At 39.5% G+C, this 23676-nt stretch overlaps 1 protein-coding gene across 1 annotated transcript in view; it reads left to right on the top strand.

The window, feature by feature from the left end:
* Window positions 1-16183, top strand: part of chp1 (calcineurin-like EF-hand protein 1) — a 30081-nt gene extending 13898 nt beyond the window's left edge. Inside the window, exons 3-7 of the mRNA XM_028821295.2 lie at window positions 2209-2289; window positions 2556-2683; window positions 11614-11675; window positions 13863-13985; window positions 14335-16183. Coding sequence (XP_028677128.1) covers window positions 2209-2289; window positions 2556-2683; window positions 11614-11675; window positions 13863-13985; window positions 14335-14388 — 448 coding nt within the window. The 3' untranslated portion in view covers window positions 14389-16183. The remainder of the gene's footprint in view (window positions 1-2208; window positions 2290-2555; window positions 2684-11613; window positions 11676-13862; window positions 13986-14334) is intronic.
* Window positions 16184-23676: the final 7493 nt, after the last annotated feature.

Raw genomic sequence — 23676 nt, 5'->3', positions numbered from 1 at the left:
TACGTACACTTTAGTTTGTATTGTTTAATGTATTTTTTTTTTTTTTTAACACTGTGATGGTCACACTAATATAAAAACATCTGATTATTTTCAAATTCATATGTTTCACTGGTTATTTTAATTTGATTATTATTAATTTAATCGTGTTAATGCAGAGACATCAGGGTGACATTCACAGGTGGACAGACGTGAGCAGATGAGGTAAGACATGCACTGGAGCCCAGAACAGGATGTGCAACCACAGGTCGCAGGCTTCAAAATAGTCAGGCATGAAATAATCGTGACTAATCAACTAATTGAAAAAAAGTGAATGATTAGTCGACTACCAAAATAATCATTAGTCGCAGCCCTAGTATCAACATTTTATTTAGTTTGTTTTTTTTTTCCTGCACTTCATTTATATTGAAATTCTGAATGTGTTTTTGAATAAATTTAGGGTTTAAATGAGCAGAAACCATATAAATTAGGTCCATTTTAGACCTTTTTGACTTTTTCCAAATTACTGGGTATTCCCACTAACAATCGTAGTAGTCCGAATCAATTAAAACAACTAAGAAAGGACATTTGAAAGTGGGGTGTATTGTAGCCATTAATATCACATGAATTTTTCTATCAGTTTATTTTGACTGAAATATCATCTTAGCCAGTAAAGGAGCTCCAGGCTGTGGAACAGTTCACATCAGTTGGGGTTTTGAGTCATCTGTGTACTTGAACAAGTTGTGCCATTTTAGCTGATGAAGAAAATTTGTTGCATTATAATTTTTTTGGCCATCCCACATTAAAATGTTACAGAACAAGTGTTGTATGCTGCCGTTTTGGTGTCCTTGACATTTGAAAAGTGACCACACAGCAGACATTATACTTAGCAAACCACACAGTGCTCAGGAGACTGTTTTTGCTCCTGTGACTTGTGTCATGTCTAGCATTCTAAAACTGTTGGTACTGGATCTGTTTTTTTTTTTTTTAATCTTTCATCTGCAAATGGGTCACTAAACTGCTTCTGCTCTTTGTCTTCAGGTGTCTCAGCGCTGCACAGCACTTTAGCAAAGTTTACTTGGTATTATTAACAAATATTAACAATTAAAAAAAAAAAAAAAAACAAACCTACCATTTGGCTATTTTTTTGGGGTTTTTTTTCTTTCTATAACATCCCCAAATTTCATTTGAATCAGTCAAGTAGAGATTGGGGTGTTTTAGTTTTTCTGTTGTGGGATTTTTTTACTCCGAAATATTGATATATTAAAGTGTCGGCCTATAAAATCTGGAATTTGGCCAAATTAAGCTGATGTCACAATATGTGACTTGATGTTGTGGTGTATGCAGGTTTGCCGATTGCAGTCGCTGATCTTTTGTTGCTGCAGCATGCCAAATTATATGACTGAAAATCGTATAAATGCTAATAGCTGTTATACATTCAGCTGCAATCTTGGCCCTTTTGTTTGTTTGTTTGTTTGTTTTTGTGTTTTAGTACAAACCCAAATCAGAAAAAGTTGGGACACTATGGAAAATGCAAATAAAATTAAAAAAAAAAAAAAAACACATACTGATTCTTAAATTTACTTTGACTTTTATTTCATTGCAGACCGTATATACCCAGGATATTCCATGTTTTGTCTGGTCATCTTCATTTCATTTGTTAATACACATCCATTTTTATGTAAATGAAGGCTCTGACTGAAAATCGCTGGAAGTCGTCTAATGTGATATGGGCTTTGGCAGTTGGCTATCCCCAGCACAGTTTGTCTTAAATATGTCTAGGATCATCAGTTAGCAATCGCAGATGTTAATGTCCACTGTAGTGGTTTTTTAAAATTTGTCTGAGAGCCAAGAGGTTGGGGTGGACCTTTTTTCCTTGACTCTGATATTCTGGTCATAATCCTTGGTTAACATTATTTTTTCTGTTTGCAGTATATTCTTAAATCTTGGCATTAGGCTGTTTGTTTAATAGTTAAAATTGGACTTGTCTTACTTGTTTGTTTAGTATTAATTCTTTAGATTGCCTTTTATAATCCATATTTGGAAGACATTCATTTTTCTTCCTTCAAAAACAAAATTTATTGTAATTTCACAGAATTTTGAATTTTGCGTTTTTTTTTTTTTTATTTTGTACACCCCCAAAACCTCCCCCCCCCCCCCCCCCCAGTGTATAAGGTAGCATTATAATGTAGTATTTAAAATAACTTGCGTTTGCTTTCCTTTTGATTATAGCCGTGAAGATTTCCAGAGGATACCAGAGCTTGCTATTAATCCACTCGGAGACCGAATTATCAATGCTTTTTTTTCTGATGGGTAAGCGGTTCATGGACCAGTTTATTTTGTCAGATTATTTAGCAAGAAATGTGTTGTGTTGCAGAAGTCTTAAGTATTTTGTTGACCTTTGTTTTTAATTACTTATGCATTTATTTCATGTAATCTGGTAGAACAGATGGATCCTTCTGAGTTAACTTTTCTTAAAGGTGATTTAATGGTCCTACTGATGAAGTATCAATTTGGATCACTGATGCATTTAACTTTTCACTGTCTTGTCTTAATATGGATTACTTTATTTTTGACAGTGAGGACCAGGTCAATTTTCGTGCATTCATGAGGACCTTGGCACACTTTCGACCAATTGAAGACAATGAGAAGGGCAAAGACCCCAGTAGTTCTGAGCCTCTTAATAGCAGAAATAATAAGCTGCTGTGTAAGTACACAATGAAATCTAATACATAGCTGAGTTCTTCATTTTGACCTCGGTGCATCTCTCAACTGCAGTTAAAGTAATGTTGCACTAGAATAATTAATAATTATTAGAAATACATTTTGTCTTACATATTGCAAATGTTGATTTTTAGACCTGATCATTTCTTGGTGGAGGTGAATACTTCTTTTGAGGAATACTTTGTCTCACCTCTTAAAGCAGGTCTTCAGAGTCCCAACGTTTTTTTCTTTTGTGTTTAGCTTAACAGTGATGCGGGGTTACAAAATATTCCTCACAAAGTTTACTGATGCTGTTTTCTTACATTTGTTATTCACATTTAAAAGTTTTAGCATTGTTCTTTATAACAATTAAATTAACAATTTAGCATACATTACCACAATTGGAACTACTTTTAAAATTGAAAATTATTCATTGTTTTTTTTTTTTTTTTTTTTTTCTCCCTACCTGTAACACAAGTTCTGATCCTAGGAGATTCCTGGCTTTTAAGAATTGATTGTGTATGCATACTATGCTAACAGTCACCCTTAATGACCATTAACATACAGTACCTAACCACAGGCCTCCCTGTAATTTTTGGGTAAATCTGTTACATCTATGTTTTTGCCCAGCTTTATCTTCATATGCTTTCTCATTTGATCTAGTCTAAATTCTAAATTCACTGACTCTTGACCACTTCTTCGTGCACACTCATCCTTTCCGTTAATGATTTTGTTTCAGATTGCAATCCTAATGCTTTCTATTAAACAACTCCACTTAATCATTACCGGTTGTTCCTCTTCCCATCGAATCAAACTCTACACAGAGCTTCAATTCCAGGGATGTTTTGGTGGTGTAAGGCTGTATAACAGAGTACGGCATATTCTACTATGGATAACTAATGCTGTCCTGCATGAAGCAGGCATTATATACTTTTAAGTGCATAAGATTTCCCATAGAGGTGTGTGGAAAGGGGTGTCTTGAAGAAGGGTGGCATGGCAAAGAAGTGGCCAGTGTGTGAAGGCAGTCTAGCAGGTGTCAAAGAACGCCAGAGTGGGGCAACCTCTTTGCTTACAGATAGTATTTAGTTTCTGAAGGAAATGTAGGGGGCTGTCCACTTCATTTTGAATAGAACAAAATTGGCACAGGGAACAAATAGGAGGACATCATTTACCCCAGAAGTGATTAGGCAGTAGCCTGAAGAGGCAGTAGAATTTTCTGTTTTCTTGTTTATTTATTTATTGCTCCTTCTTTTGCTTTGTGCTGCTGATTTTAGTGGTACTGCAGAAGGTTTTTCAAATGTGAGGGTTATCCTGAGCCCAGCCTCTTAAAGTTGCATTTTTATCCTACGGAGAGGAACGGTAATCTTATTCTATCACATGCCATTGAAAAAAGTTGAGCAACATAGTGTGACAATTAAGAGTCGAAGACATCATAAAGGTTTGGGGCAGCCACCCATATATTGTTTTTCCCCAGCTGCAAAAGGGTTTTAAATTGGAAGCACAATGTGCATATCAGTCCAAAACAGAACGGACTATAGTAGCCCAAGATGGAGGCTTTAAAAGATCTGGAGAGAAACGGATGTCAAAGGGGCCAGCTTCGGAAGTGACGTCTTCTGAGGCGCCGGAACCTTGCAGGATTTCCCGGGAAAGGTCTGTAGGGAACTGAGAAAGATAGTCCGCACACTCCGCCGCCCCCTGGTCGGATGTTTTATTACACTTACTCGGACCCTTTAGCTGCCTCCTACTCGCACGTGTATGACAAGGCCCCCCCCCCCCCCCCATCTCAGCCCAGACCCATCTGGTTGGGTGTCCTGCACCGAGGGTCGTGGGCACGAGAGAGAGAGCATCAGCGTTGGAATGGAGAGAACCCTTACAATGAATTAGCAAAAACTTGTAATGTTGAAGGTCAAGAAACCACCTAGTGACCCGTGGAATCGACTCCTTGTGAAGGGCCATCCACTGTAAGGGAGCATGATCCGTCACCAGAGTGGACTCCCGGCCCAAGAGGTAGTACCTCAACTGCCTAATCGCCCATTTAATCGCAAGAGCTTCCCTTTCCACCGCTGCATACCTGGTCTCCCGATCCAACAGTTTCCGGCTCAGGTACATGACGGGGTGTTCAACACGGGGTGTCCGTCTGGAGAATAAAAGGGAGAGAAAAATTAGGAGCTTTTAATGTTGATGCTAAATAAGAGCCTGTTTTAAGTCACTGAATGCAGCGTCCGCCTTGTCAGTCCATACCACATGATTAGGATCCCTCTTCTTTGTTAGATCAGTCAAGGGCGCCGCTCTCTCTGAAAACCGAGGTACGAACCGACGGTAGTACCCGGCCAACCCGAGAAAGGCTTGGACCCGCCTCTTGGTTCGCGGATAGGACCATTTTACAATGGCATCTATTTTTGAATAGTACCCCGACCCACTAGGTAGCCCAAATATTTAGCCTCTTTCAATCCAAAGAAACATTTCTTGGGATTAATATGAAGCCCGGCTTCTCCTAGTGTCCGTAAATACCGCAGTGACCTGCTGTACCTGTTCCTTCCATGTGCTGGAATAGATGACGATGTCATCCAGATAGGTAGCACTATACGCATTATGGTGTTAGAGCACTTTGTCCACCGGACGCTGGAAAGTTGCAGGAGCCCCATGTAACCCGAATGGAAGGACACGATATTGTCAGTGTCCGCTAGGAGTGCTAAATGCTGTCTTGACCTTCGTGAAATCCGTTAAAGGAATCTGCCAGTACCTCCAACTGCCGTCAGGCTTACTAACCAAGACAATTGGACTGGACCAGGGACTATAACTTTCCTCTATCACTCCTATTCCAGCATCCACTTGATTTCCAGCTCCACTTCTGCTCTCTTTGCCTCAGGAAGTCTATAGGGGCGCTCCCGGACTATAACTCCCAGTTCATTCACTGTCGTGCACAATCGGAGAGGTCCTTCCGTGTTTTTCACTCCCCACCTCTGAGACGGACAGGATAGCTGATTCCAGCTCCCATCTTTGTCTAGAAGTTAATTCCTCGCCGAAATTAACGGTGTCTAGGTGAGCAAAGAATGAGCAGGGCTGAGCAGAGGAGGGATCTGGTTCCCTCTCCTTCCATGGCTTCAGCAAGTTCACATGATAAAACCCCTCAGTTGGTCTACAATTGGGTTGTTTCACCAAATAGTTGACCAATCCTTTTCTCTCCTTAATTTCATAAGGGCCTTGCCAATGAGCAAGCAATTTAGAATGGGAGGTGGGAACTAATACCATGACCCGATTCCCCTGGATGGAATTCTCGGAGTGTCGTGCCACGATCATAACGGTCCTGTGCTGCTTGTGCCTCTTCCATATGACTTTTTAGAATAGGTCGGATTTTCCCAAGTCCATCACGTAATTGTGCGATACAGTAATCCCTCCTCGATCGCGGGGGTTGCGTTCCAGAACCCCCCGCGAAAGGTGAAAATCCGCGAAGTAGAAACCATATGTTTATATGGCTATTTTTATATTGTCATGCTTGGGTCACAGATTTGCACAGAAACACAGGAAGTTGTAGAGAGACAGGAACTTTATTCAAACACTGCAAGCAAACATTTGTCTCTTTTTCAAAAGTTTAAACTGTGCTCCATGACAAGACAGAGATGATAGTTCCGTCTCACAATTAAAAGAATGCAAACATATCTTCCTCTTCAAAGGAGTGCGCGTCAGAGAGAGAGAGAGAGAGAGAAAAAAAAAAAGCAAACCGTCAAAAATCAATAGGGCTGTTTGCCTTTTAAGTATGCGAAGCACCGCGGCACAAAGCAGTTGAAGGCAGCAGCTCACACCCCCTCCGTCAGGAGCAGAGAAAGAGAGAGAGATAAAAACAAACAATCAAAAATCAATACGTGCCCTTCGAGCTTTTAAGTATGTGAAGCACCGTGCAGCATGTCACTTCACGAAGCAGCTGCACAGAAGGGAGCAACGTGAAAGCATTTTTAGACGAGCATCCGTATCATCTAGGTGTGCGAACATCCCCCCTGCTCACACCCCCTCAGAGAATGTCAGAGCGAGAAAGCAAACAATCAAAAATCAACATGTGCTGTTTGATCTTTTAAGTATGCGAAGCACAGTGCAGGAAGCATATCGCTTGACAAATCAGCCATTTGCAAGCCCAGCAAGAAAGAGAGCAATGTGAAGGTAATCTTTCAGCGTTTATTGAGGAGCGGTCATATCCTCTAGGGGTGCGAACAGCCCCCGTGCTTACAATATATTTGAGGAGTTTTATTTAATACGTAATATGCGCTCTGGTTGGGTAGCTTCTCAGCCATCTGCCAATAGCGTCCCTTGTATGAAATCAACTGGGCAAACCAACTGAGGAAGCATGTACCAGAAATTAAAAGACCCATTGTCCGCAGAAATCCGCGAACCAGCAAAAAATCTGCGATATATATTTAAATATGCTTACATATAAAATCCACGATAGAGTGAAGCCGCGATAGGCGAAGCGCCATATATCGCGAGGGATTACTGTATATTCCAAAATATTTGTAGAGGGAAGAGCCTCTCCTTCCCAACCTTCTTTCAAAATATCCAGTATACCCCAGGGTTGTCGCCCATATAATAATTCAAAAAGTGAGAACCCCGTAGAGGCTTATGGGACTTCCCGATAGGCAAAGAGAACGTGGCGGAGGAGTTGATCCCAATTCCTCCCATTCCCCGCTGACCACCTTGCGAAGCATCTGTTTGAGAGTCTGATTAAATCTCTCCACTAGACCGTCGGTTTGAGGGTGATATGCCGCGGTCTTTAAGTGCTTTATTTTCAGTAACTTGGCCGTTTCCATGAATGTCTGCGAGGTAAAAGGTGTTCCTTGGTCCGTTAGGACTTCTTTAGGAATACTGACACACGCAAATACTAGTTCCTGTGCAATTGCTTTAGATGTAGCTGAGCGCAAGGGAACAGCTTCCGGATATCGGGTTGCATAATCCACGAGGACTAATATATATTTCTCCTCGGGCTGAGGGCTCCAAGGGTCCTACAATATCTACCCCGATTCGTTCAAAGGGGACATCAATTAAGGGAAGGGGAACGAGAGGAGCACGGTCCCTCCTAGGAATTTGCTGTAATTGACATTCTGGACAAGAACGAGGAGGTTTGTTGTTTTTGCATTTAATTCCCGGCCAATATAATCTGAGCTTAATCTGCTCTAAAGTTTTTTCGGAGCCTAAAGGAGGTGGGCGTGAGCTAACCACAAACCTGTCGACTGTAGGTTCGTGGGATTGACAACAGTTTCCGAACCACCGCCCCATGTTCCGCGACCCGATATACAGTAATAGATCATTTTCTATTAAAGTGAGGTCCATGTGGCATGGGCTGGTGTGTGTGTTGGCCGTTGACTACTGCATTTTTTGCAAATTTTAGGGAGTCATCATTCCACTGCTCCCTTTTAAAAGAAGCCGGTATTTGTTTAAATTGAAAGTGAATGTTGGAGAGAGGATCTGGTCTGACCTCAAGGGGAGGGGATTCCTCCCGGCTCGTCAAGGCGCGGGTGGATGACGTATTTGCCTGCGACAGTCCAGGAATCTCCCCGCCCTCCTCAAGGGCTGCCGTATCTCTCTCCGCCGGCTGTGTACACGGCATGGAGACAGCTTGAGACGAGTTATCCCCATCTATAACGAGGCCTAAGTTTTTTTTATCGGGAGTAGTCAATAGTTTACTGCATTTATTTTCTGACCAGTCCCGCCCCAGAATCGCTGGAAAGGGAGGATTAGGATGAACCGCCATGGGAAATTTTTTTAGAGATCCTCCCTGAATCCCGAAACATAGGGCGGTGTTGTACATCCGGGTGTCTCCGTGAATACATTTAATACTGGTCTTATTTTTAATTCTTTGTCACGGTAAAACATATCGGCAATCAACAATGAAAATGTTGCTGCCAGAATCAAACAGGGCATTGATTTTATAGCAATTAATGACTACTGATCCCATATTCGAAAATGTCAGGGGGTTGGCAAGAGCACACAAACCGTCTCCCCCCCCCCCCCCCCCACCCCCCCCTCCACCTACATCCCGCCTCGTTCCCGGGTAGGTCGTACGCCTGGCGGCCCGGGAACTCGGAAACAGGCTCCGATTTATGTGGAAGAGACTTATTCTGTAGGACGTAATCTCTGGGAAATACACTAGAGGATTGTTCTGCTCTCCCAGATTTTGAGACTCTCAGGTGATTTCATGAGATGTATAAGCTCTTCCATAGAATGAAAGTCTCCCCAGTCTGGCTGGGCAAAGTTTTTAGGGAGGCTTTTTAAGAATATAAAGCAGGCTACCTGCTGTAATGTTTGGCAGGTGGTTAATTCAAATGGCCTTAGCCATACAGCCACCTGCTCCCAGAGGTTCATAGCCTGCTCCTGGATTGATCTCTCTGGATCAAGTTCCCAGTTTAATAGTTTTGCCTGCTGGACTGGGGATAGTCCATATTTATCTGGGACCTCGGCCCCAATGGGCGGCTCAGTTCTCTCCTCCGAGAGAGCATAATAAGCTCTTTTTGTTTCATCCCCAGAAACCAGCCTACGCCTGTGTCCCTTTCACACTCTCCATTTGGTAAGTTATAAGCCCGGTGTTGTATTTAAGGAGCAGAGCCTGTACTGAGTCCTTCCTGACCCCCAAACACACATCTCCCTCCCCCACCCAGAGGAGAGGAACTGATGTCATCAAAATGGCCGGCTTCGGGAGTGACGTCAGCAAAGGGGCCGGCTTCGGGAGTGACGTCTTCTGAGGCGCCGGAACCTTGCAGGATTTCCTGGGAAAGGTCTGTAGGGAACTGAGAAAGACGATCAACGCACTCTGACGGCCCCTAGTCGGATGTTTTATTACACTTACTCAGACCCTTTAGCTGCCTCCTACTCGCACGTGTGTGACAATAGTTATTGATATGAATAATGTAAGTGTAAAAAGGTACACGGTGCTGGGGCAGTTAATATTTTTGGATGCTATATTCAGAATGTTAGACTAGACAAAACTTCATTTGTACCCTAGGGGAACATTAGCTTTTTTTATAGAAGGTCTTTAAATAAATAGATAAATAAATACTGTGAACACCAGGGCACTCCAGCTGCCCCCAAACACACCAGACCCAGGCACAAGAGTTGCACAGCACACATTTTACTTACAGTGGGAACGCTTCCCCAACCCGTCCCCACAAGCAGCACAGTATAATATAGAGCCCACAGGACTTTCTTTCCTTTTCTCTTCTTCCTTGACTCTCTCTCTTCCACCTTCACTCCTCTGGCAAACTTCGTCCTCTTCCTCCCTGCTCTGGCTCTCCATGTGAAGTGAGGCGGCTCCTTTTATGCTGCTGCTGGGGGTGGCTCGTTAGCCCGATCTGGAATTACTGCTAGGTGTTGTGAAAGCCCAGTGTAGCAGGGCTCTGCAACCTCCACAGCTCTCAATGGCGGCATCCACAGAACCCAACAGGGCTGCAGCAAATTCCCATGAAGTCCTTCAGGAATCTGAGGTGCCGCTGCAGCCCAGGGGGATTGCCATCTAGCACTTCGGGGGAGGCAGTGACCTGTGCACATTTGCTCTCCAAGTCCTTTTAATATATCGGCCATCCGTCGCAATACACACAGACATACTATAGTCTGAACACACACCAGAATAACTAAACAACAACATTTATTTATATAGCACATTTTCATACAAATAATGTAGCTCAAAGTGCCTTACATGAGGAAGAAAGAGAAAACAAAAAGACACATAAGAATTAAAATAAGAGAACACTAATTAACATAGAATAAAAGTAAGATCCGATGGCCAGGGAGGACAGAAAAAACAAAAAAAACTCCAGACGGCTGGAGAGAAAATAAAATCTGCAGGGGTTCCGAGGCCACGAGACCGCCCAGCCCCCTCTAGACATTCTACCTAACATAAATGATCATTCCTTATTGTATTCAGGGTTCTCATGGAAGGACTTGATGATGACGGTCACGTGGACTTCTGGCCTTTAATCCATCAATGTAGGGACATCATGGTGCTTTGATTAGGTGGTGTAAAAAAATAAATAAATAAATGGAAGAAAACTTCAAAAAGAAAATTTCTGACTTGGGAGTCCCAGTCAGAGTGAGAGATTATGTAGGCCTACTGCTGTTAGATAGATAGATAGATACTTTATTAATCCCATGTTGGTATAAAGAAGCCCCCGTAGTGTTTCTTGATACACTTCTATGGAATATTTTGTTGGCTGTGAGTCCTCTGTGCTTTTGTGTCACAGAGAGGATGTGCAGCATTGTACATAATGGCACCCAGTTTTGTTTTAATTCCCTCCTTTTACTATGACCTCCAGGGAGTCCAGAGTGTGTTCCATAACTGAACTTGCTGATCTGGTGGACCTTAGTTATATTACCAGTCGAGCAAACCACAGTGCAGAAAATTGCACTGACCATCAGAGTTATTGAAGATGTGAAGGATGTCACTGATGTCACTACCGACATTATGGAACACAGTCTCCTAAGAAAGAACCGCTCTGCCTTTTTTATTTTGATACAGCAAAAGCAGATTATGGAACAATTAAACCTTGAATGTGCACTTTGAGCAATGCCTTACATCACCACATCATTGGTGCCCGTGTTCACTTCCACTTGACCACCAGAAAGGCCCGAGTAGGATGTTAGTTATCATTGAACACACCTTTTTAGAGTATTCAAAAAGTAATTCTCAAATATGTTCTTTTTTTCACAATATAAATCCAGATTCATTGAAGCATTGTTCATTGTTTGTAAATACCATGATTTAAACAAGCAACAGAGCGGTTATTAAATATTGGCACAAACATGCCATATCAGAGTACTTGCAGATATATTACAAACAGTTGGAAGTGTCTTTAGTCTCTCTAAAAATCATTAATATTGTCATATTAATATTTGAAAATGTTATACCTGTCTGTGTGTATGAATATATAATAAAAATGTACATTTTTTTTTTAGTCGCATTCCGACTGTATGATCTGGACAAAGATGATAAGATATCCCGCGAAGAGCTCCTACAGGTAGGATTCTAAAAAAATTAGTGTTTTTTTCTTTTGTTGCTTTTGTTTAAATAAAAACTTGGACTTTGTAGCATGTGTATTTATTTATTTTTGATCTGGTTATATATTCCAATCTGAAATAGCTGTAGAATGAAATTCAAAATACCAGCATCAAATATTGCTGTCTGTCTGAGTTAAGAACTGTAGTCTGAGATACTGTATATTTATCACTGTTGAAATATCCATCCATCCATCCATCTTCATCCTGGGCAGAGTTGCAGGGGAGCTGGAGTGTAGTTGCAAAACTAGCAATACATCACATTTCAGATTGAGGATGGAGAAAAGTAATAGATTTGTTTAAAGTACAAAAGACTGCTAGAATGTCTTACCACAATCCAGTAAAGCCCTGTTGATCTTGACATATTTCTGTGAGCAGCAGTTTTGGCAGACACTCTCTAAAGAGTCTTTCGTTTTCTTTTTCTTACTCTGTGTTATTAAAGCAAAACATGAAATGTTCAGGGCTTCTCTGGTGTTTTTTTTTTTTTTATTATTTTTTTATTCTGGAAATGTGTAAAGTATTATATCTGTGGAATTCCTGTTGATTATGGTTCACTTAATAGATCATACTGTTTTAAAGTCTTTTACCTTATTTAATAAAAGAATAGTACTCCATTTATTATTTGGGATTCACTGCTTGTGTATGGGTTGTCGGTATGCATTAAATAATGCTTTATTAACAGGCTTGTGTAAAAGCCAAGTCTAGACAAAATGGCTCCAAGCAAAATCTATTGAAGTTTTCTTGTAGGAGTTTTCCAGAGCGTACTTAATTTGGTGCATTTTATTGTTGTGTAGTGCACATCATAAAGTACCAATTACAAATTTTTCAAATTACGAGGTCCACATGTGTAAAATTACAGATTAGTTTGAACAGAGTAAAACGAGCATCTTCAGATTGGTGAACATAAATGGAATCCAACTGCGTATATCCATTAATACTATACAGGTACTTGAGCTCTGGCCAGATGACGACAAAGGGGAGCAAAACAAAAACTAGTGACTGCAACATCCCAGGAGAAAGTAAATCACTAGGGTGGTCCATGGTCAGTTTTAATGAACAAAGCCAGACATGGATACAATCCTGTAGATCTCAGCCAGGTGGCTGCCCACCACCTCCTTGGCATTCTGCAGTATTATAGGAGTTAATGAAAGGCTTTTAGGCTGGCTTTATTACTATAATGGGTATGCTATACTTCAAACTAGGATTATTTTGACACAAGGGCCTTTTTCCATATTGTACTTGAATGCATGCACTGAGTAGAACTGCAGAACTGCTGGGTGGCTAGCTATTTCATTGGGAATTGGGCAGGGAGGGTTGAAAAGAAGATGAGAGCTTTCAAAGATACTAGCCTTCCTCTCCTGTGTTATGTGCAGACAGGGCACACTTTGACCTTGTTAGTAAAGCTAGGATACTCCATTTTAGAGGCCTACTGTAGTGTAATTTACCCAGAAGCCATCTCTCCTGCCTTAATTTTGCATGTCATATACAGATATCTTGTGAGTATATCAAGGACAAAGCCTGTAAAGTTTTCTGTAGTTTGTGCTTTTGTATTCACCAAAAGGGGGGGGGGGGGGGTAACAACCACAGACATAATTAAAGTTTTTTAGTCCTTATTTCTTTGACTTTAAAAGTCTGTTTTTGGATTGCATTAAATTACTGTTTTGATTTCATTTCTATTGTCAAGAGCGGGAACAAAATAAGCAGGTTCTATACGAGCAAACATTTTAAATGTGCTTGTTAAATTTGCTGTGAAGCGGCTTGCTTTTTTTTATATCCTTTTTTTGTGGTTGGAGTTGCGGATTACTTTTGGGATTTTTCTTCAGTTCATCAAAGCTCTGTGACTCATAGACGTGTGTTTAAATATAGGATGATTCACAGCAGTTTATTTAATACACAGTGCATTAAGGAGTCTGTTGGCTCAAACATGTTGCTGGTTTGCCGTAAATATACTTATTAAATTATTTAAGTACATGATTCACTTTAATTTGAAGTGTATAACATTTTAGATAACTAGTTATTTTGAAAACTAACAGAACATTTTTATCATATGCAGTGTAGTCACTAACTTTATATGATGGTGGGCACTGCTTTGGCCAACAGACGCATGTAAAAACAAAAGGTACATTTTCTGTTTTTTCTTTTGCTGGCAGGTCCTCCGCATGATGGTGGGAGTGAACATCTCAGATGAGCAGTTGGGTAGCATAGCTGACCGGACAATTCAGGAAGCAGACCAAGATGGAGACAGTGCCATTTCATTTCCAGAGTTTGTCAAGGTGTGTTTGTGTAAATATAAAATTGTTTTTCAAATCTCCTTATTGCCTTAACACTACCATGCAGAGAGGTCTTTTCAAATGATACTGCATTTTTGACTAATACTATTTGGAATCTTTCAACATTGGAAATACAATTGGGTATATTTTGTTGCATTTCCAGTTGGAACAGACAGATGAAGTGATTTTACTCAGGGTTGCACAGTGTCCGTAGTGGGATTTGAACCCACAACTCAAGGGTTTGAAGTCCAAAGCCTTAACCACTACACCGTACTGCCTGCCTATGCTAATGGTGCATTGATTCATAGTGTTTAATATGGTGTGCTTACTGTTGTATTTATTTACGTTTCAGGTCTTGGAAAAGGTGGATGTTGAGCAGAAAATGAGCATTCGATTCCTTCACTAGCAGAAGAAAGTGAATCTGCGTTTGATGTACGACAACACAGGATGTGCAAATCAATATAGCCAGAAGCGTCTTGTCATTTTTTATTTTAAATCTTTAAACTACATTTAGTTATTTGTTGATTGGGTAAGATGTGCCTTAGGATGTCACTATGGAAACAAAATGACAAAGCTTGTGTAGGATGTCATCTGCTGCCTGTAATCTCAATTTTCTGCTCTTCGTTTTCATAGTTGCCAGTCAGTCTGTACACAGAGTTGTATAAACTGATTATTTAAAGTCTTTGATTTTTTTTTTTTGTAATAATTCTACTATGTAGAAGTTTAAATATAGGACAAAGTTAAATTTACCATTGCTGCTTTGTTGTACTAAAAGAAGAACATTGCTCTGCAGTGTACAAAACTTCATTAAACCATCTTAGAATCAAATTTATGATGAATTAAGGAAAACAATTGGAAAAGAAATAAAAGCCACATTCTGCCATAATGTTCACTTGTTTTTCCTCATGTTTTTAAGAAGCCTCTGCCATTCACAGAGGCATTATGATTTTTATAATGTTATCACTAATTGTTTAATGGCTACACCTTTTCAATAATTTAAGATGAACATGAGATGTGTATTTGAGTTAAATAGAAATAAATAAAACAATCAGTAACTGGAAAGGAAAAAAAAAAATGCATTTACTGCTCATCGTATTCACCGGGATCATCAGTTCTTTTTAGGACGTTTTTTGGAAACCAGTTTTATGGAATTTGGAGCCTTGTGTGTATGAGAAACAAGGGAACACAAATATTAAAAGTGAGGTTGCTGGGATGACTCCCATCAAGTAACTTGTCTTTATGTCAGATCTAACTGTTCCTAATGAACTTGTCATGTTCAATGCTGTGTACTCTTCGTTTATCTTGTATCAATCAAAGGTGGCAATCTACCGAGATAAGAGACCAATATGTTCAGCTTTATATTTCTCTTTTTTTTGTGCATTTATGTTCATTTTAGAGAGAAATCCATTGCAATGACTTCCTACAGAAGAAGCCATCTGCTACTTCGCAGATGTTAAATTAAAAATGGACAAATAGAGAAGATTTTAGGACTCTGTCTTCATCCAAAACCCAGGAATCAATTCATTTGTGCTTTTGGGAACTAAGGTTTGGCTACCAAATCTGATCTGTTGGTGTTCTTTTCCTTTATTTGTATTTCTTCAGTTCCATGCCATTATTTTTACAGTGATTATGATTTTTTTTGCACAATAGGAGAGATTGAGTGTTCATTCTGTAAAATATTTTCACTCTTTCTAGAAGAGGAGTGGGCTCTTTTGGTGATGGATTTAGTTTAACCTTTCAGCATTTAGTTTGTGTTCTGCTCACAGAAATGAGCTACTGGGATATTTAAAATGAAATGTCCTACTGCTAATAAAATGTGCTTCTTTGAACAGCAGTCCATTGTTTAAGAATATGTGCTGCCCAGGCATTTAAGAAAATACATGCAGATGGATTAGCTATTTAAGGAGGAGCGTGAAAGTTAAATGGTATCTCATTTGAGGTTAGTGACCCCTTTATGAAAACAATAGAATTACAGAAGTAACAATCTTTATTTGGGAAAGGCAATTAAGTGTTTGTGTTTCACCATTGAATTCAATAATCAGTGGAGATAAAATTTAAAATTTTAATGTATTACTTAAATTCAAAATGTTTCTCAGAAACTGTCTTTAAGTTTATTTTTTGAAATGTACCAATGACAAAAATGAATTTTAAATTTTATTATAATTCAATTTCTTGCAATAAAATGACCATCTTACAAGTAAGTTTCATGTTTCAGTTTCTTTGTGTTGACAAATGTTATGCTTCTCTGGGACACTAATATAAAATTCTGGATAATGAGGTAAATTAAAAAAATAAATAAATAAATTTTGTAAATTTGCAACTCAATCTTTTCATGTTAATTCATGTATTAGTCTTGGTTTGTGTGTGCCTGTGTAAGGACTGTGATTGAGGACCCCTGGTGTAAAGCAACACTTACTAGTGTGCCACTTCATCCTACTCCTAATTTAAAGATTTTAAGATGTCAGAGCTCCACCATTAAAGCTACTAAAAATGTAACTGATCCTAAAGTATTGTGAGTTTGCCCCATTTTCTGGCAGCCAATAACATGCTGCCTGATGGAGCCTATGCCCGTACAGTGGGTTTACAAGTGCGGCAGGTTCAGCCGCAGTCCTGCCCATTCTTTCTTTTTATCATTCTGTCGTGGTGCGTGTAGAGAGCAACAGCGAACTGCAGGGCTTCTCCTCTGTTTTCAAAGTTCAATACGTCTGCATTCCTTCTTCCCCATAGCTGTATTACATACATTGTACTTCTGGATGGGCTCTCATTTGTTATCAAGTCTTGTACACACACAAGCCCGCCCACGACTTGAGAGAAAATCAAACTGGTTTGGTTTATGTTGAGTTGAGTCACAGGCTGGTTGGAGTCGCTGAGTATGTCAGAGCACACATCAGGCGGTCATGGGAGTGGGCCACAACTGCCTCCAACTCATTAATAGTCATTCAAATGAAGTAATGTGAGAATGTAAGTGCAGATCTGGAAATCTGATTGTTGTTTTAAGGCTGTCAACAGATAAGCTGATGTAATCAACAGGAAAAAAATACTTGCCAGTTGTTATCTAAGCAGAAAAGTAATTTTTTGGGAAAGTTAAAATTAGTACAAATCTAGAGTAACTCCCCCTAAACCGGTTACAATTTGTGTTTTTTGTTCTTTTAAAAGTATCAAAAGCTGAATCTCATTTTGAACGCTGTTCACTTTCATGCATCCTTCCCATTTTCTAGTAATATTAATTTCACAATATTTTAGTTAAAATTACACGTGTTTTGAATGTTGTGAGCAGACAACTGTCCTACTGACATGATGATTATGTAACACAAGCAAATTCAGAAAATTTGTACGTTAACATACCCAGTAAATGTTGTTTGCTGTTTAGCATTGGCCCTGAAGTCTACTTTTTTTTTTTTTTTTTTTGTCGTCAGTGAGTTCTGTGTTAAATTGAAAGTGTTTTCTTAGTTAAGTTAAAATGTACAGTCATATGAAAAAGTTTGGGAACCCCTCTTAATTCTTTGGATTTTTGTTTATCATTGGCTGAGCTTTCAAAGTAGCAACTTCCTTTTAATATGACATGCCTTATGGAAACCGTAGTATTTCAGTAGTGACGTTAAGTTTATTGGATTAACAGAAAATATGCAATATGCATCATAACAAAATTAGACAGGTGCATAAATTTGGGCACCCCAACAGAGATATTACATCAATACTTAGCTGAGCCTCCTTTTACAAATATAACAGCCTCTAGGCGCCTACTATAGCCTTTGAGTGTCTGGATTCTAGATGGAGGTTTTTTATTTGTTTTTTTTTTTTGTTTTTTTATATTAATTTTATTGTAATCATTCCATACAAATAGATAAATTTTTACAAAAAATAGGATTGAAAACAAATCAAACCCCACCCCTGAGAAGGAGAGAATGGCCAAAGGAGTAATACTTAAAGCTTGTAAACCTACCTAAATTGTTGAGTTTAATAGGTCAATAAAGATAAATGGAGACGAAAAAGATAATTATTTCTTCTTCTAAAATATTATTGATTAGATCCTGCCAGGTTTTGAAAAAGTTCTGTACATATCCTCTAACTGAGAATTTGATTTTTTTCCAATTTCAAATAATATAAAACATCGGTTTCCCACTGACTTATAAGGGGACAGTTAGGATTCTTCCAATTTAACAAAATCAGTCTGCTTGCCAAAAGTGTAGTGAATGCAATCACAGTTTGCTTGTCCTTCTCCACTTCAAATCCATTTGAAAGAACACCAAACACAGCTGTTAATGGGTTAGGAGGGATTGTGACACCAAGGGTGTCTAAAAGGCACTTAAAAATTTTGGTCCAAAATGATGTTAATTTGGTGCAGGCCCAAATCATGTGACCCAGTGAGGCAGGAGCTTGGTTGCAGTGTTCGCGGGTTGCATCTTGCCCTGGAAACATTTTGGACAGTTTTAAGTGAGACAGATGAGCTCGATATATAATTTTGAGTTGAATAATTCTATGTTTTGCGCATATGGAGCTCGAGTGAATTCTCTGCATTGCTACCTTCCACTCCTTTTCTGATATATTAATTAAGAGATCTTTTTTCCCATTGTCCTCTTGGATCTTTGAAAGGAAGGGACTCTAATAAAATGTTATATATTGCAGAAATGGTGTCTAAGTCCTTGAAATTGAGCAGTATTTTTTCCAGCATGGTGGAGGGTACGAGATGAGGAAAATCAGCCAGGTTCTGTTTAACAAAGTTTCTAATTTGAAGATCGTGAAAGAAGTGTGTAGCTGGAAGGTTGAATTTGGAACGGAATTGTTCAAAGGATGCAAAGATATTGTCTATATAAAGATCTTGGAGCAATTTAATCCCAAATCTTTTCCAGATATTAAAAACTAGATCTGTTTGCGAGGGTTGAAAGGGGTGGTTCTCCCGCAGAGGTGCCACAGATAAAAGATTTTCCATCTTAAAATGCTTTCTAAATTGGTTCCATGTTCTGAGTGAATGAAGCACAGTTGGGTTATTAGTATACAGTGGTGTGAAAAACTATTTGCCCCCTTCCTGATTTCTTATTCTTTTGCATGTTTGTCACACAATGTTTCTGATCATCAAATACATTTAACCATTAGTCAAATATAACACAAGTAAACACAAAATGCAGTTTTTAAATGATGGTTTTTATTATTTAGGGAGAGAAAAAATCCAAACCTACATGGCCCTGTGTGAAAAAGTAATTGCCCCCTTGTTAAAAAATAACCTAACTGTGGTGTATCACACCTGAGTTCAATTTCCGTAGCCACCCCCAGGCCTGATTACTGCCACACCTGTTTCAATCAAGAAATCACTTAAATAGGAGCTGCCTGACACAGAGAAGTAGACCAAAAGCACCTCAAAAGCTAGACATTATGCCAAGATCCAAAGAAATTCAGGAACAAATGAGAACAGAAGTAATTGAGATCTATCAGTCTGGTAAAGGTTATAAAGCCATTTCTAAAGCTTTGGGACTCCAGCGAACCACAGTGAGAGCCATTATCCACAAATGGCAAAAACATGGAACAGTGGTGAACCTTCCCAGGAGTGGCCGGCCGACCAAAATTACCCCAAGAGCGCAGAGACGACTCATCCGAGAGGTCACAAAAGACCCCAGGACAACGTCTAAAGAACTGCAGGCCTCACTTGCCTCAATTAAGGTCAGTGTTCACGACTCCACCATAAGAAAGAACTTGCAATGAGTCTTTTACAGCGCTCTGGAGGAATTTTGGCCCACTCATCTTTGCAAAATTGTTGTAATTCAGCTTTATTTGAGGGTTTTCTAGCATAAACCGCCTTTTTAAGGTCATGCCATAGCATCTCAATTGGATTCAGGTCAGGACTTTGACTAGGCCACTCCAAAGTCTTCATTTAGTTTTTCTTCAGCCATTCAGAGGTGGATTTGCTGGTGTGTTTTGGGTCATTGTCCTGTTGCAGCACCCAAGATCGCTTCAGCTTGAGTTGACGAACAGATGGCCGGACATTCTCCTTCAGGATTTTTTGGTAGACAGTAGAATTCATGGTTCCATCTATCACAGCAAGCCTTCCAGGTCCTGAAGCAGCAAAACAACCCCAGACCATCACACTACCACCACCATATTTTACTGTTGGTATGATGTTCTTTTTCTGAAATGCTGTGTTCCTTTTATGCCAGATGTAACGGGACATTTGCCTTCCAAAAAGTTCAACTTTTGACTCATCAGTCCACAAGGTATTTTCCCAAAAGTCTTGACAATCATTGAGATGTTTCTTAGCAAAATTGAGACGAGCCCTAATGTTCGTTTTTGCTTAACCGTGGTTTGCGTCTTGGAAATCTGCCATGTAGGCCGTTTTTGCCCAGTCTCTTTCTTATGGTGGAGTCGTGAACACTGACCTTAATTGAGGCAAGTGAGGCCTGCAGTTCTTTAGACGTTGTCCTGGGGTCTTTTGTGACCTCTCGGATGAGCCGTCTCTGCGCTCTTGGGGTAATTTTGGTCGGCCGGCCACTCCTGGGAAGGTTCACCACTGTTCCATGTTTTTGCCATTTGTGGATAATGGCTCTCACTGTGGTTCGCTGGAGTCCCAAAGCTTTAGAAATGGCTTTATAACCTTTACCAGACTGATAGATCTCAATTACTTCTGTTCTCATTTGTTCCTGAATTTCTTTGGATCTTGGCATGATGTCTAGCTTTTGAGGTGCTTTTGGTCTACTTCTCTGTGTCAGGCAGCTCCTATTTAAGTGATTTCTTGATTGAAATAGGTTCAGGGGGCAATTACTTTTTCACACAGGGCCATGTAGGTTTGGATTTTTTTTTCTCCCTAAATAATAAAAAACACCATTTACAAACTGCATTTTGTGTTTACTTGTGTTATATTTGACTAATGGTTAAATGTGTTTGATGATCAGAAACATTTTGTGTGACAAACATGCAAAAGAATAAGAAATCAGGAAGGGGGCAAATAGTTTTTCACACCACTGTATTTGCGATAACTTGCATTTATTGGGGCGCAGAGCAGGGAATATAAAGACGTACTGCAGGATTTTACTTCTATTGCGGACCAAGCCTGTGTATATTCAGTTATTTGTGTCCAGGTTTTTATACTGTAGCTTGTATGTTTGCTGCCCAGTAATAAAACTGAAAATTAGGTAGAGCTATGCCACCTTCTGCCTTGGGTCTTTATAGGGTCGCTCTTCGGATACATGAATGTTTTGAGTTCCAAATAAATGAGGTTATGGTTGAATCTAATTGCTTAAAAAATGATTTATTGACACCCTGCCCAGGATTGGTTCCCTGCCTTGTGCCCTGTGTTGGCTGGGATTGGCTCCAGCAGACCCCCGTGACCCTGTGTTTGGATTCAGCGGGTTGGAAAATGGATGGATGGATGATTTATTGATGTATATTGGAATGTTTTGAAATAAAAAAAAGAAGCTTAGGAAGGATATTCATCTTAACAACGTTAATTCTTCCAGCTAGAGTGAGATGAAGGGTTGATCATCTATGCAAGTCTTGCTTAAGTTTTTCCATACAGACGGCGAAATTTTGTTGATAAAGAGCTTTATGTTTACTTGTGATATTTACCCCTAGGTATTTAAACTGATCTGCTATGGTAAAAGGTAGGGTGTCCAATCTAATATTATATGCTTGAGAATTCACTGGAAAGAGTATACTTTTATTCAGATTAATTCTGAGACCAGAGATCTTTTGAAATTCTGTAACTGCTGTTAAAATTGCAGGGAAAGTGTTTTCTGGGTCTGATATATATATATATAAAACCATATCATCTGCATATAGAGAAATTTTCTGTTCCAGTCCTTCTCTGATAATCCCCTTTATCTGATAAGAATTTCAACAGTGGACCGCCATTGGTTCAATTGCGATTGCAAACAGAAGTGGTGACAAGGGACATCCTTGTCTGGTACCACGCTCTAGTTTAAAGTAGTCTGAACAAATGTTGTTAATACAAACTGAAGCTTCTGGATTGGTATACAGTAGTTTGATCCATGCACAAATATTCGGGCCAAACCCAAATTTCTCTAATGTAGTGAAAAGGTAGTTCTATTCAATCGTATCAAATGCTTTTTCTGCATCCAATGATAATAATATCTCTGGGGTGTTTGACTTTGCTGGTGAATATATTACATTAAACGGGCGTCGAAGATTGGAAGATAAGTGTCGGCCTTTAATAAATCCAGTTTGATCCTGTGATATTACTGAAGGCAGCACTTTCTCCATCCTTCTATCTTTATTTTTTGAGAGTATCTTAACATCATTATTCAGAAGTGAAATTGGTCTGTATGATGCACATTGTAACAAGTCCTTATTTTGTTTAGGAAAGATGGTGATTAATGCTTTGACGAAAGGTTTGAGGTAGAATTTGATTATCTCTAGCTTCTGTAAATGTTTCCAATAAGAGGGGAGCTAGCTGAGTGGAGAATTTCTTATAAAAGTCTACAGGGTAGCCATCAGGGCCTGCTGATTTCCCGCCTTGAAGTGACTTTATAGCATCTAGTAATTCTGATAGCGTCAGAGGTTTATCCAGTTCCTCAGCACTAAAAGTATCTGTTGTGGTATCTGTAATGTATCCAGAAATTCATTAGATTGTTTGTTGTCTCCTTTAAACTCAATAGAATATAAGGTTTTATAGTAGTCTCTAAATGTGTGCATTATATTTTTATGGTCAATGATTTCATCTCCATTCGTGTTGGTGATTACTGGGATTGCATTTCGAAATTCTTGCTTGTGGATTTTTTGAGCTAAAAGCTTCTTAGCTTTCTCTCTGTATTCATAGTAATGATGTCTTGATTTATAAACGAGTTGTTCAGTTTCTTTAGTTGTCAAGATGTTGAGTTCTGAATGCAGAGCCTGCCTTTTCCTATGAAGAGCCTCACTTGGACGCCTGGCTTGTTCTTCATCTATTCTAGTAATTTCGCTTCTTAGCTCTGACACTTTCTTGGTGCAATATGCATCATAACAAAATTAGACAGGTGCATAAATTTGGGCACCCCAACAGAGATATTACATCAATACTTAATTGAGCCTCGTTTTGCAAATATAACAGCCTCTAGACACCTCCTATAGCCTTTGAGTGTCTGGATTCTGGATGGAGGTATTTTTGACCATTCTTCCATACAAAATCTCTCCAGTTCAGTTAAATTTGATGGCTGCCGAGCATGGACAGCCTGCTTCAAATCATCCCATAGATTTTTGATGATATTCAAGTCAGGGGACTGTGACGGCCATTCCAGAACATTGTACTTCTCCCTCTGCATGAATGCCTTTTGTAGATTTAGAACTGTGTTTTGGGTCATTGTCTTGTTGGTATATCCAGCCCCTGCATAACTTCAACTTTGTGACTGACACTTGAACATTATCCTGAAGAATTTGTTGATATTGGGTTGAATTCATCCAACCCCCGACTTTAACAAGGGCCCCAGTCCCTCAACTAGCCACACAGCATGATGGAACCACCACCAAATTTGACTGTAGGTAGCAGGTGTTTTTCTTGGAATGCAGTGTTCTTCTTCCGCCATTGCAAAGCGCTTTTTGTTATGACCAAATAATTCAATTTTTGTCTCATCAGTCCAAAGCACTTTGTTCCAAAATGAGTCTGGCTTGTCTAAATGAGCATTTGCATACAATAAGCGACTCTGTGGCGTGAGTGCAGAAAGGGCTTCTTTCTCATCACCCTGCCATACAGATGTTCTTTGTGCAAATTGCG

Source organism: Erpetoichthys calabaricus, chromosome 16, assembly GCF_900747795.2.
Source record: "Erpetoichthys calabaricus chromosome 16, fErpCal1.3, whole genome shotgun sequence".
Lineage (NCBI taxonomy): Eukaryota > Metazoa > Chordata > Cladistia > Polypteriformes > Polypteridae > Erpetoichthys > Erpetoichthys calabaricus.
This window is presented reverse-complemented; position numbering and strand designations above follow the sequence as displayed.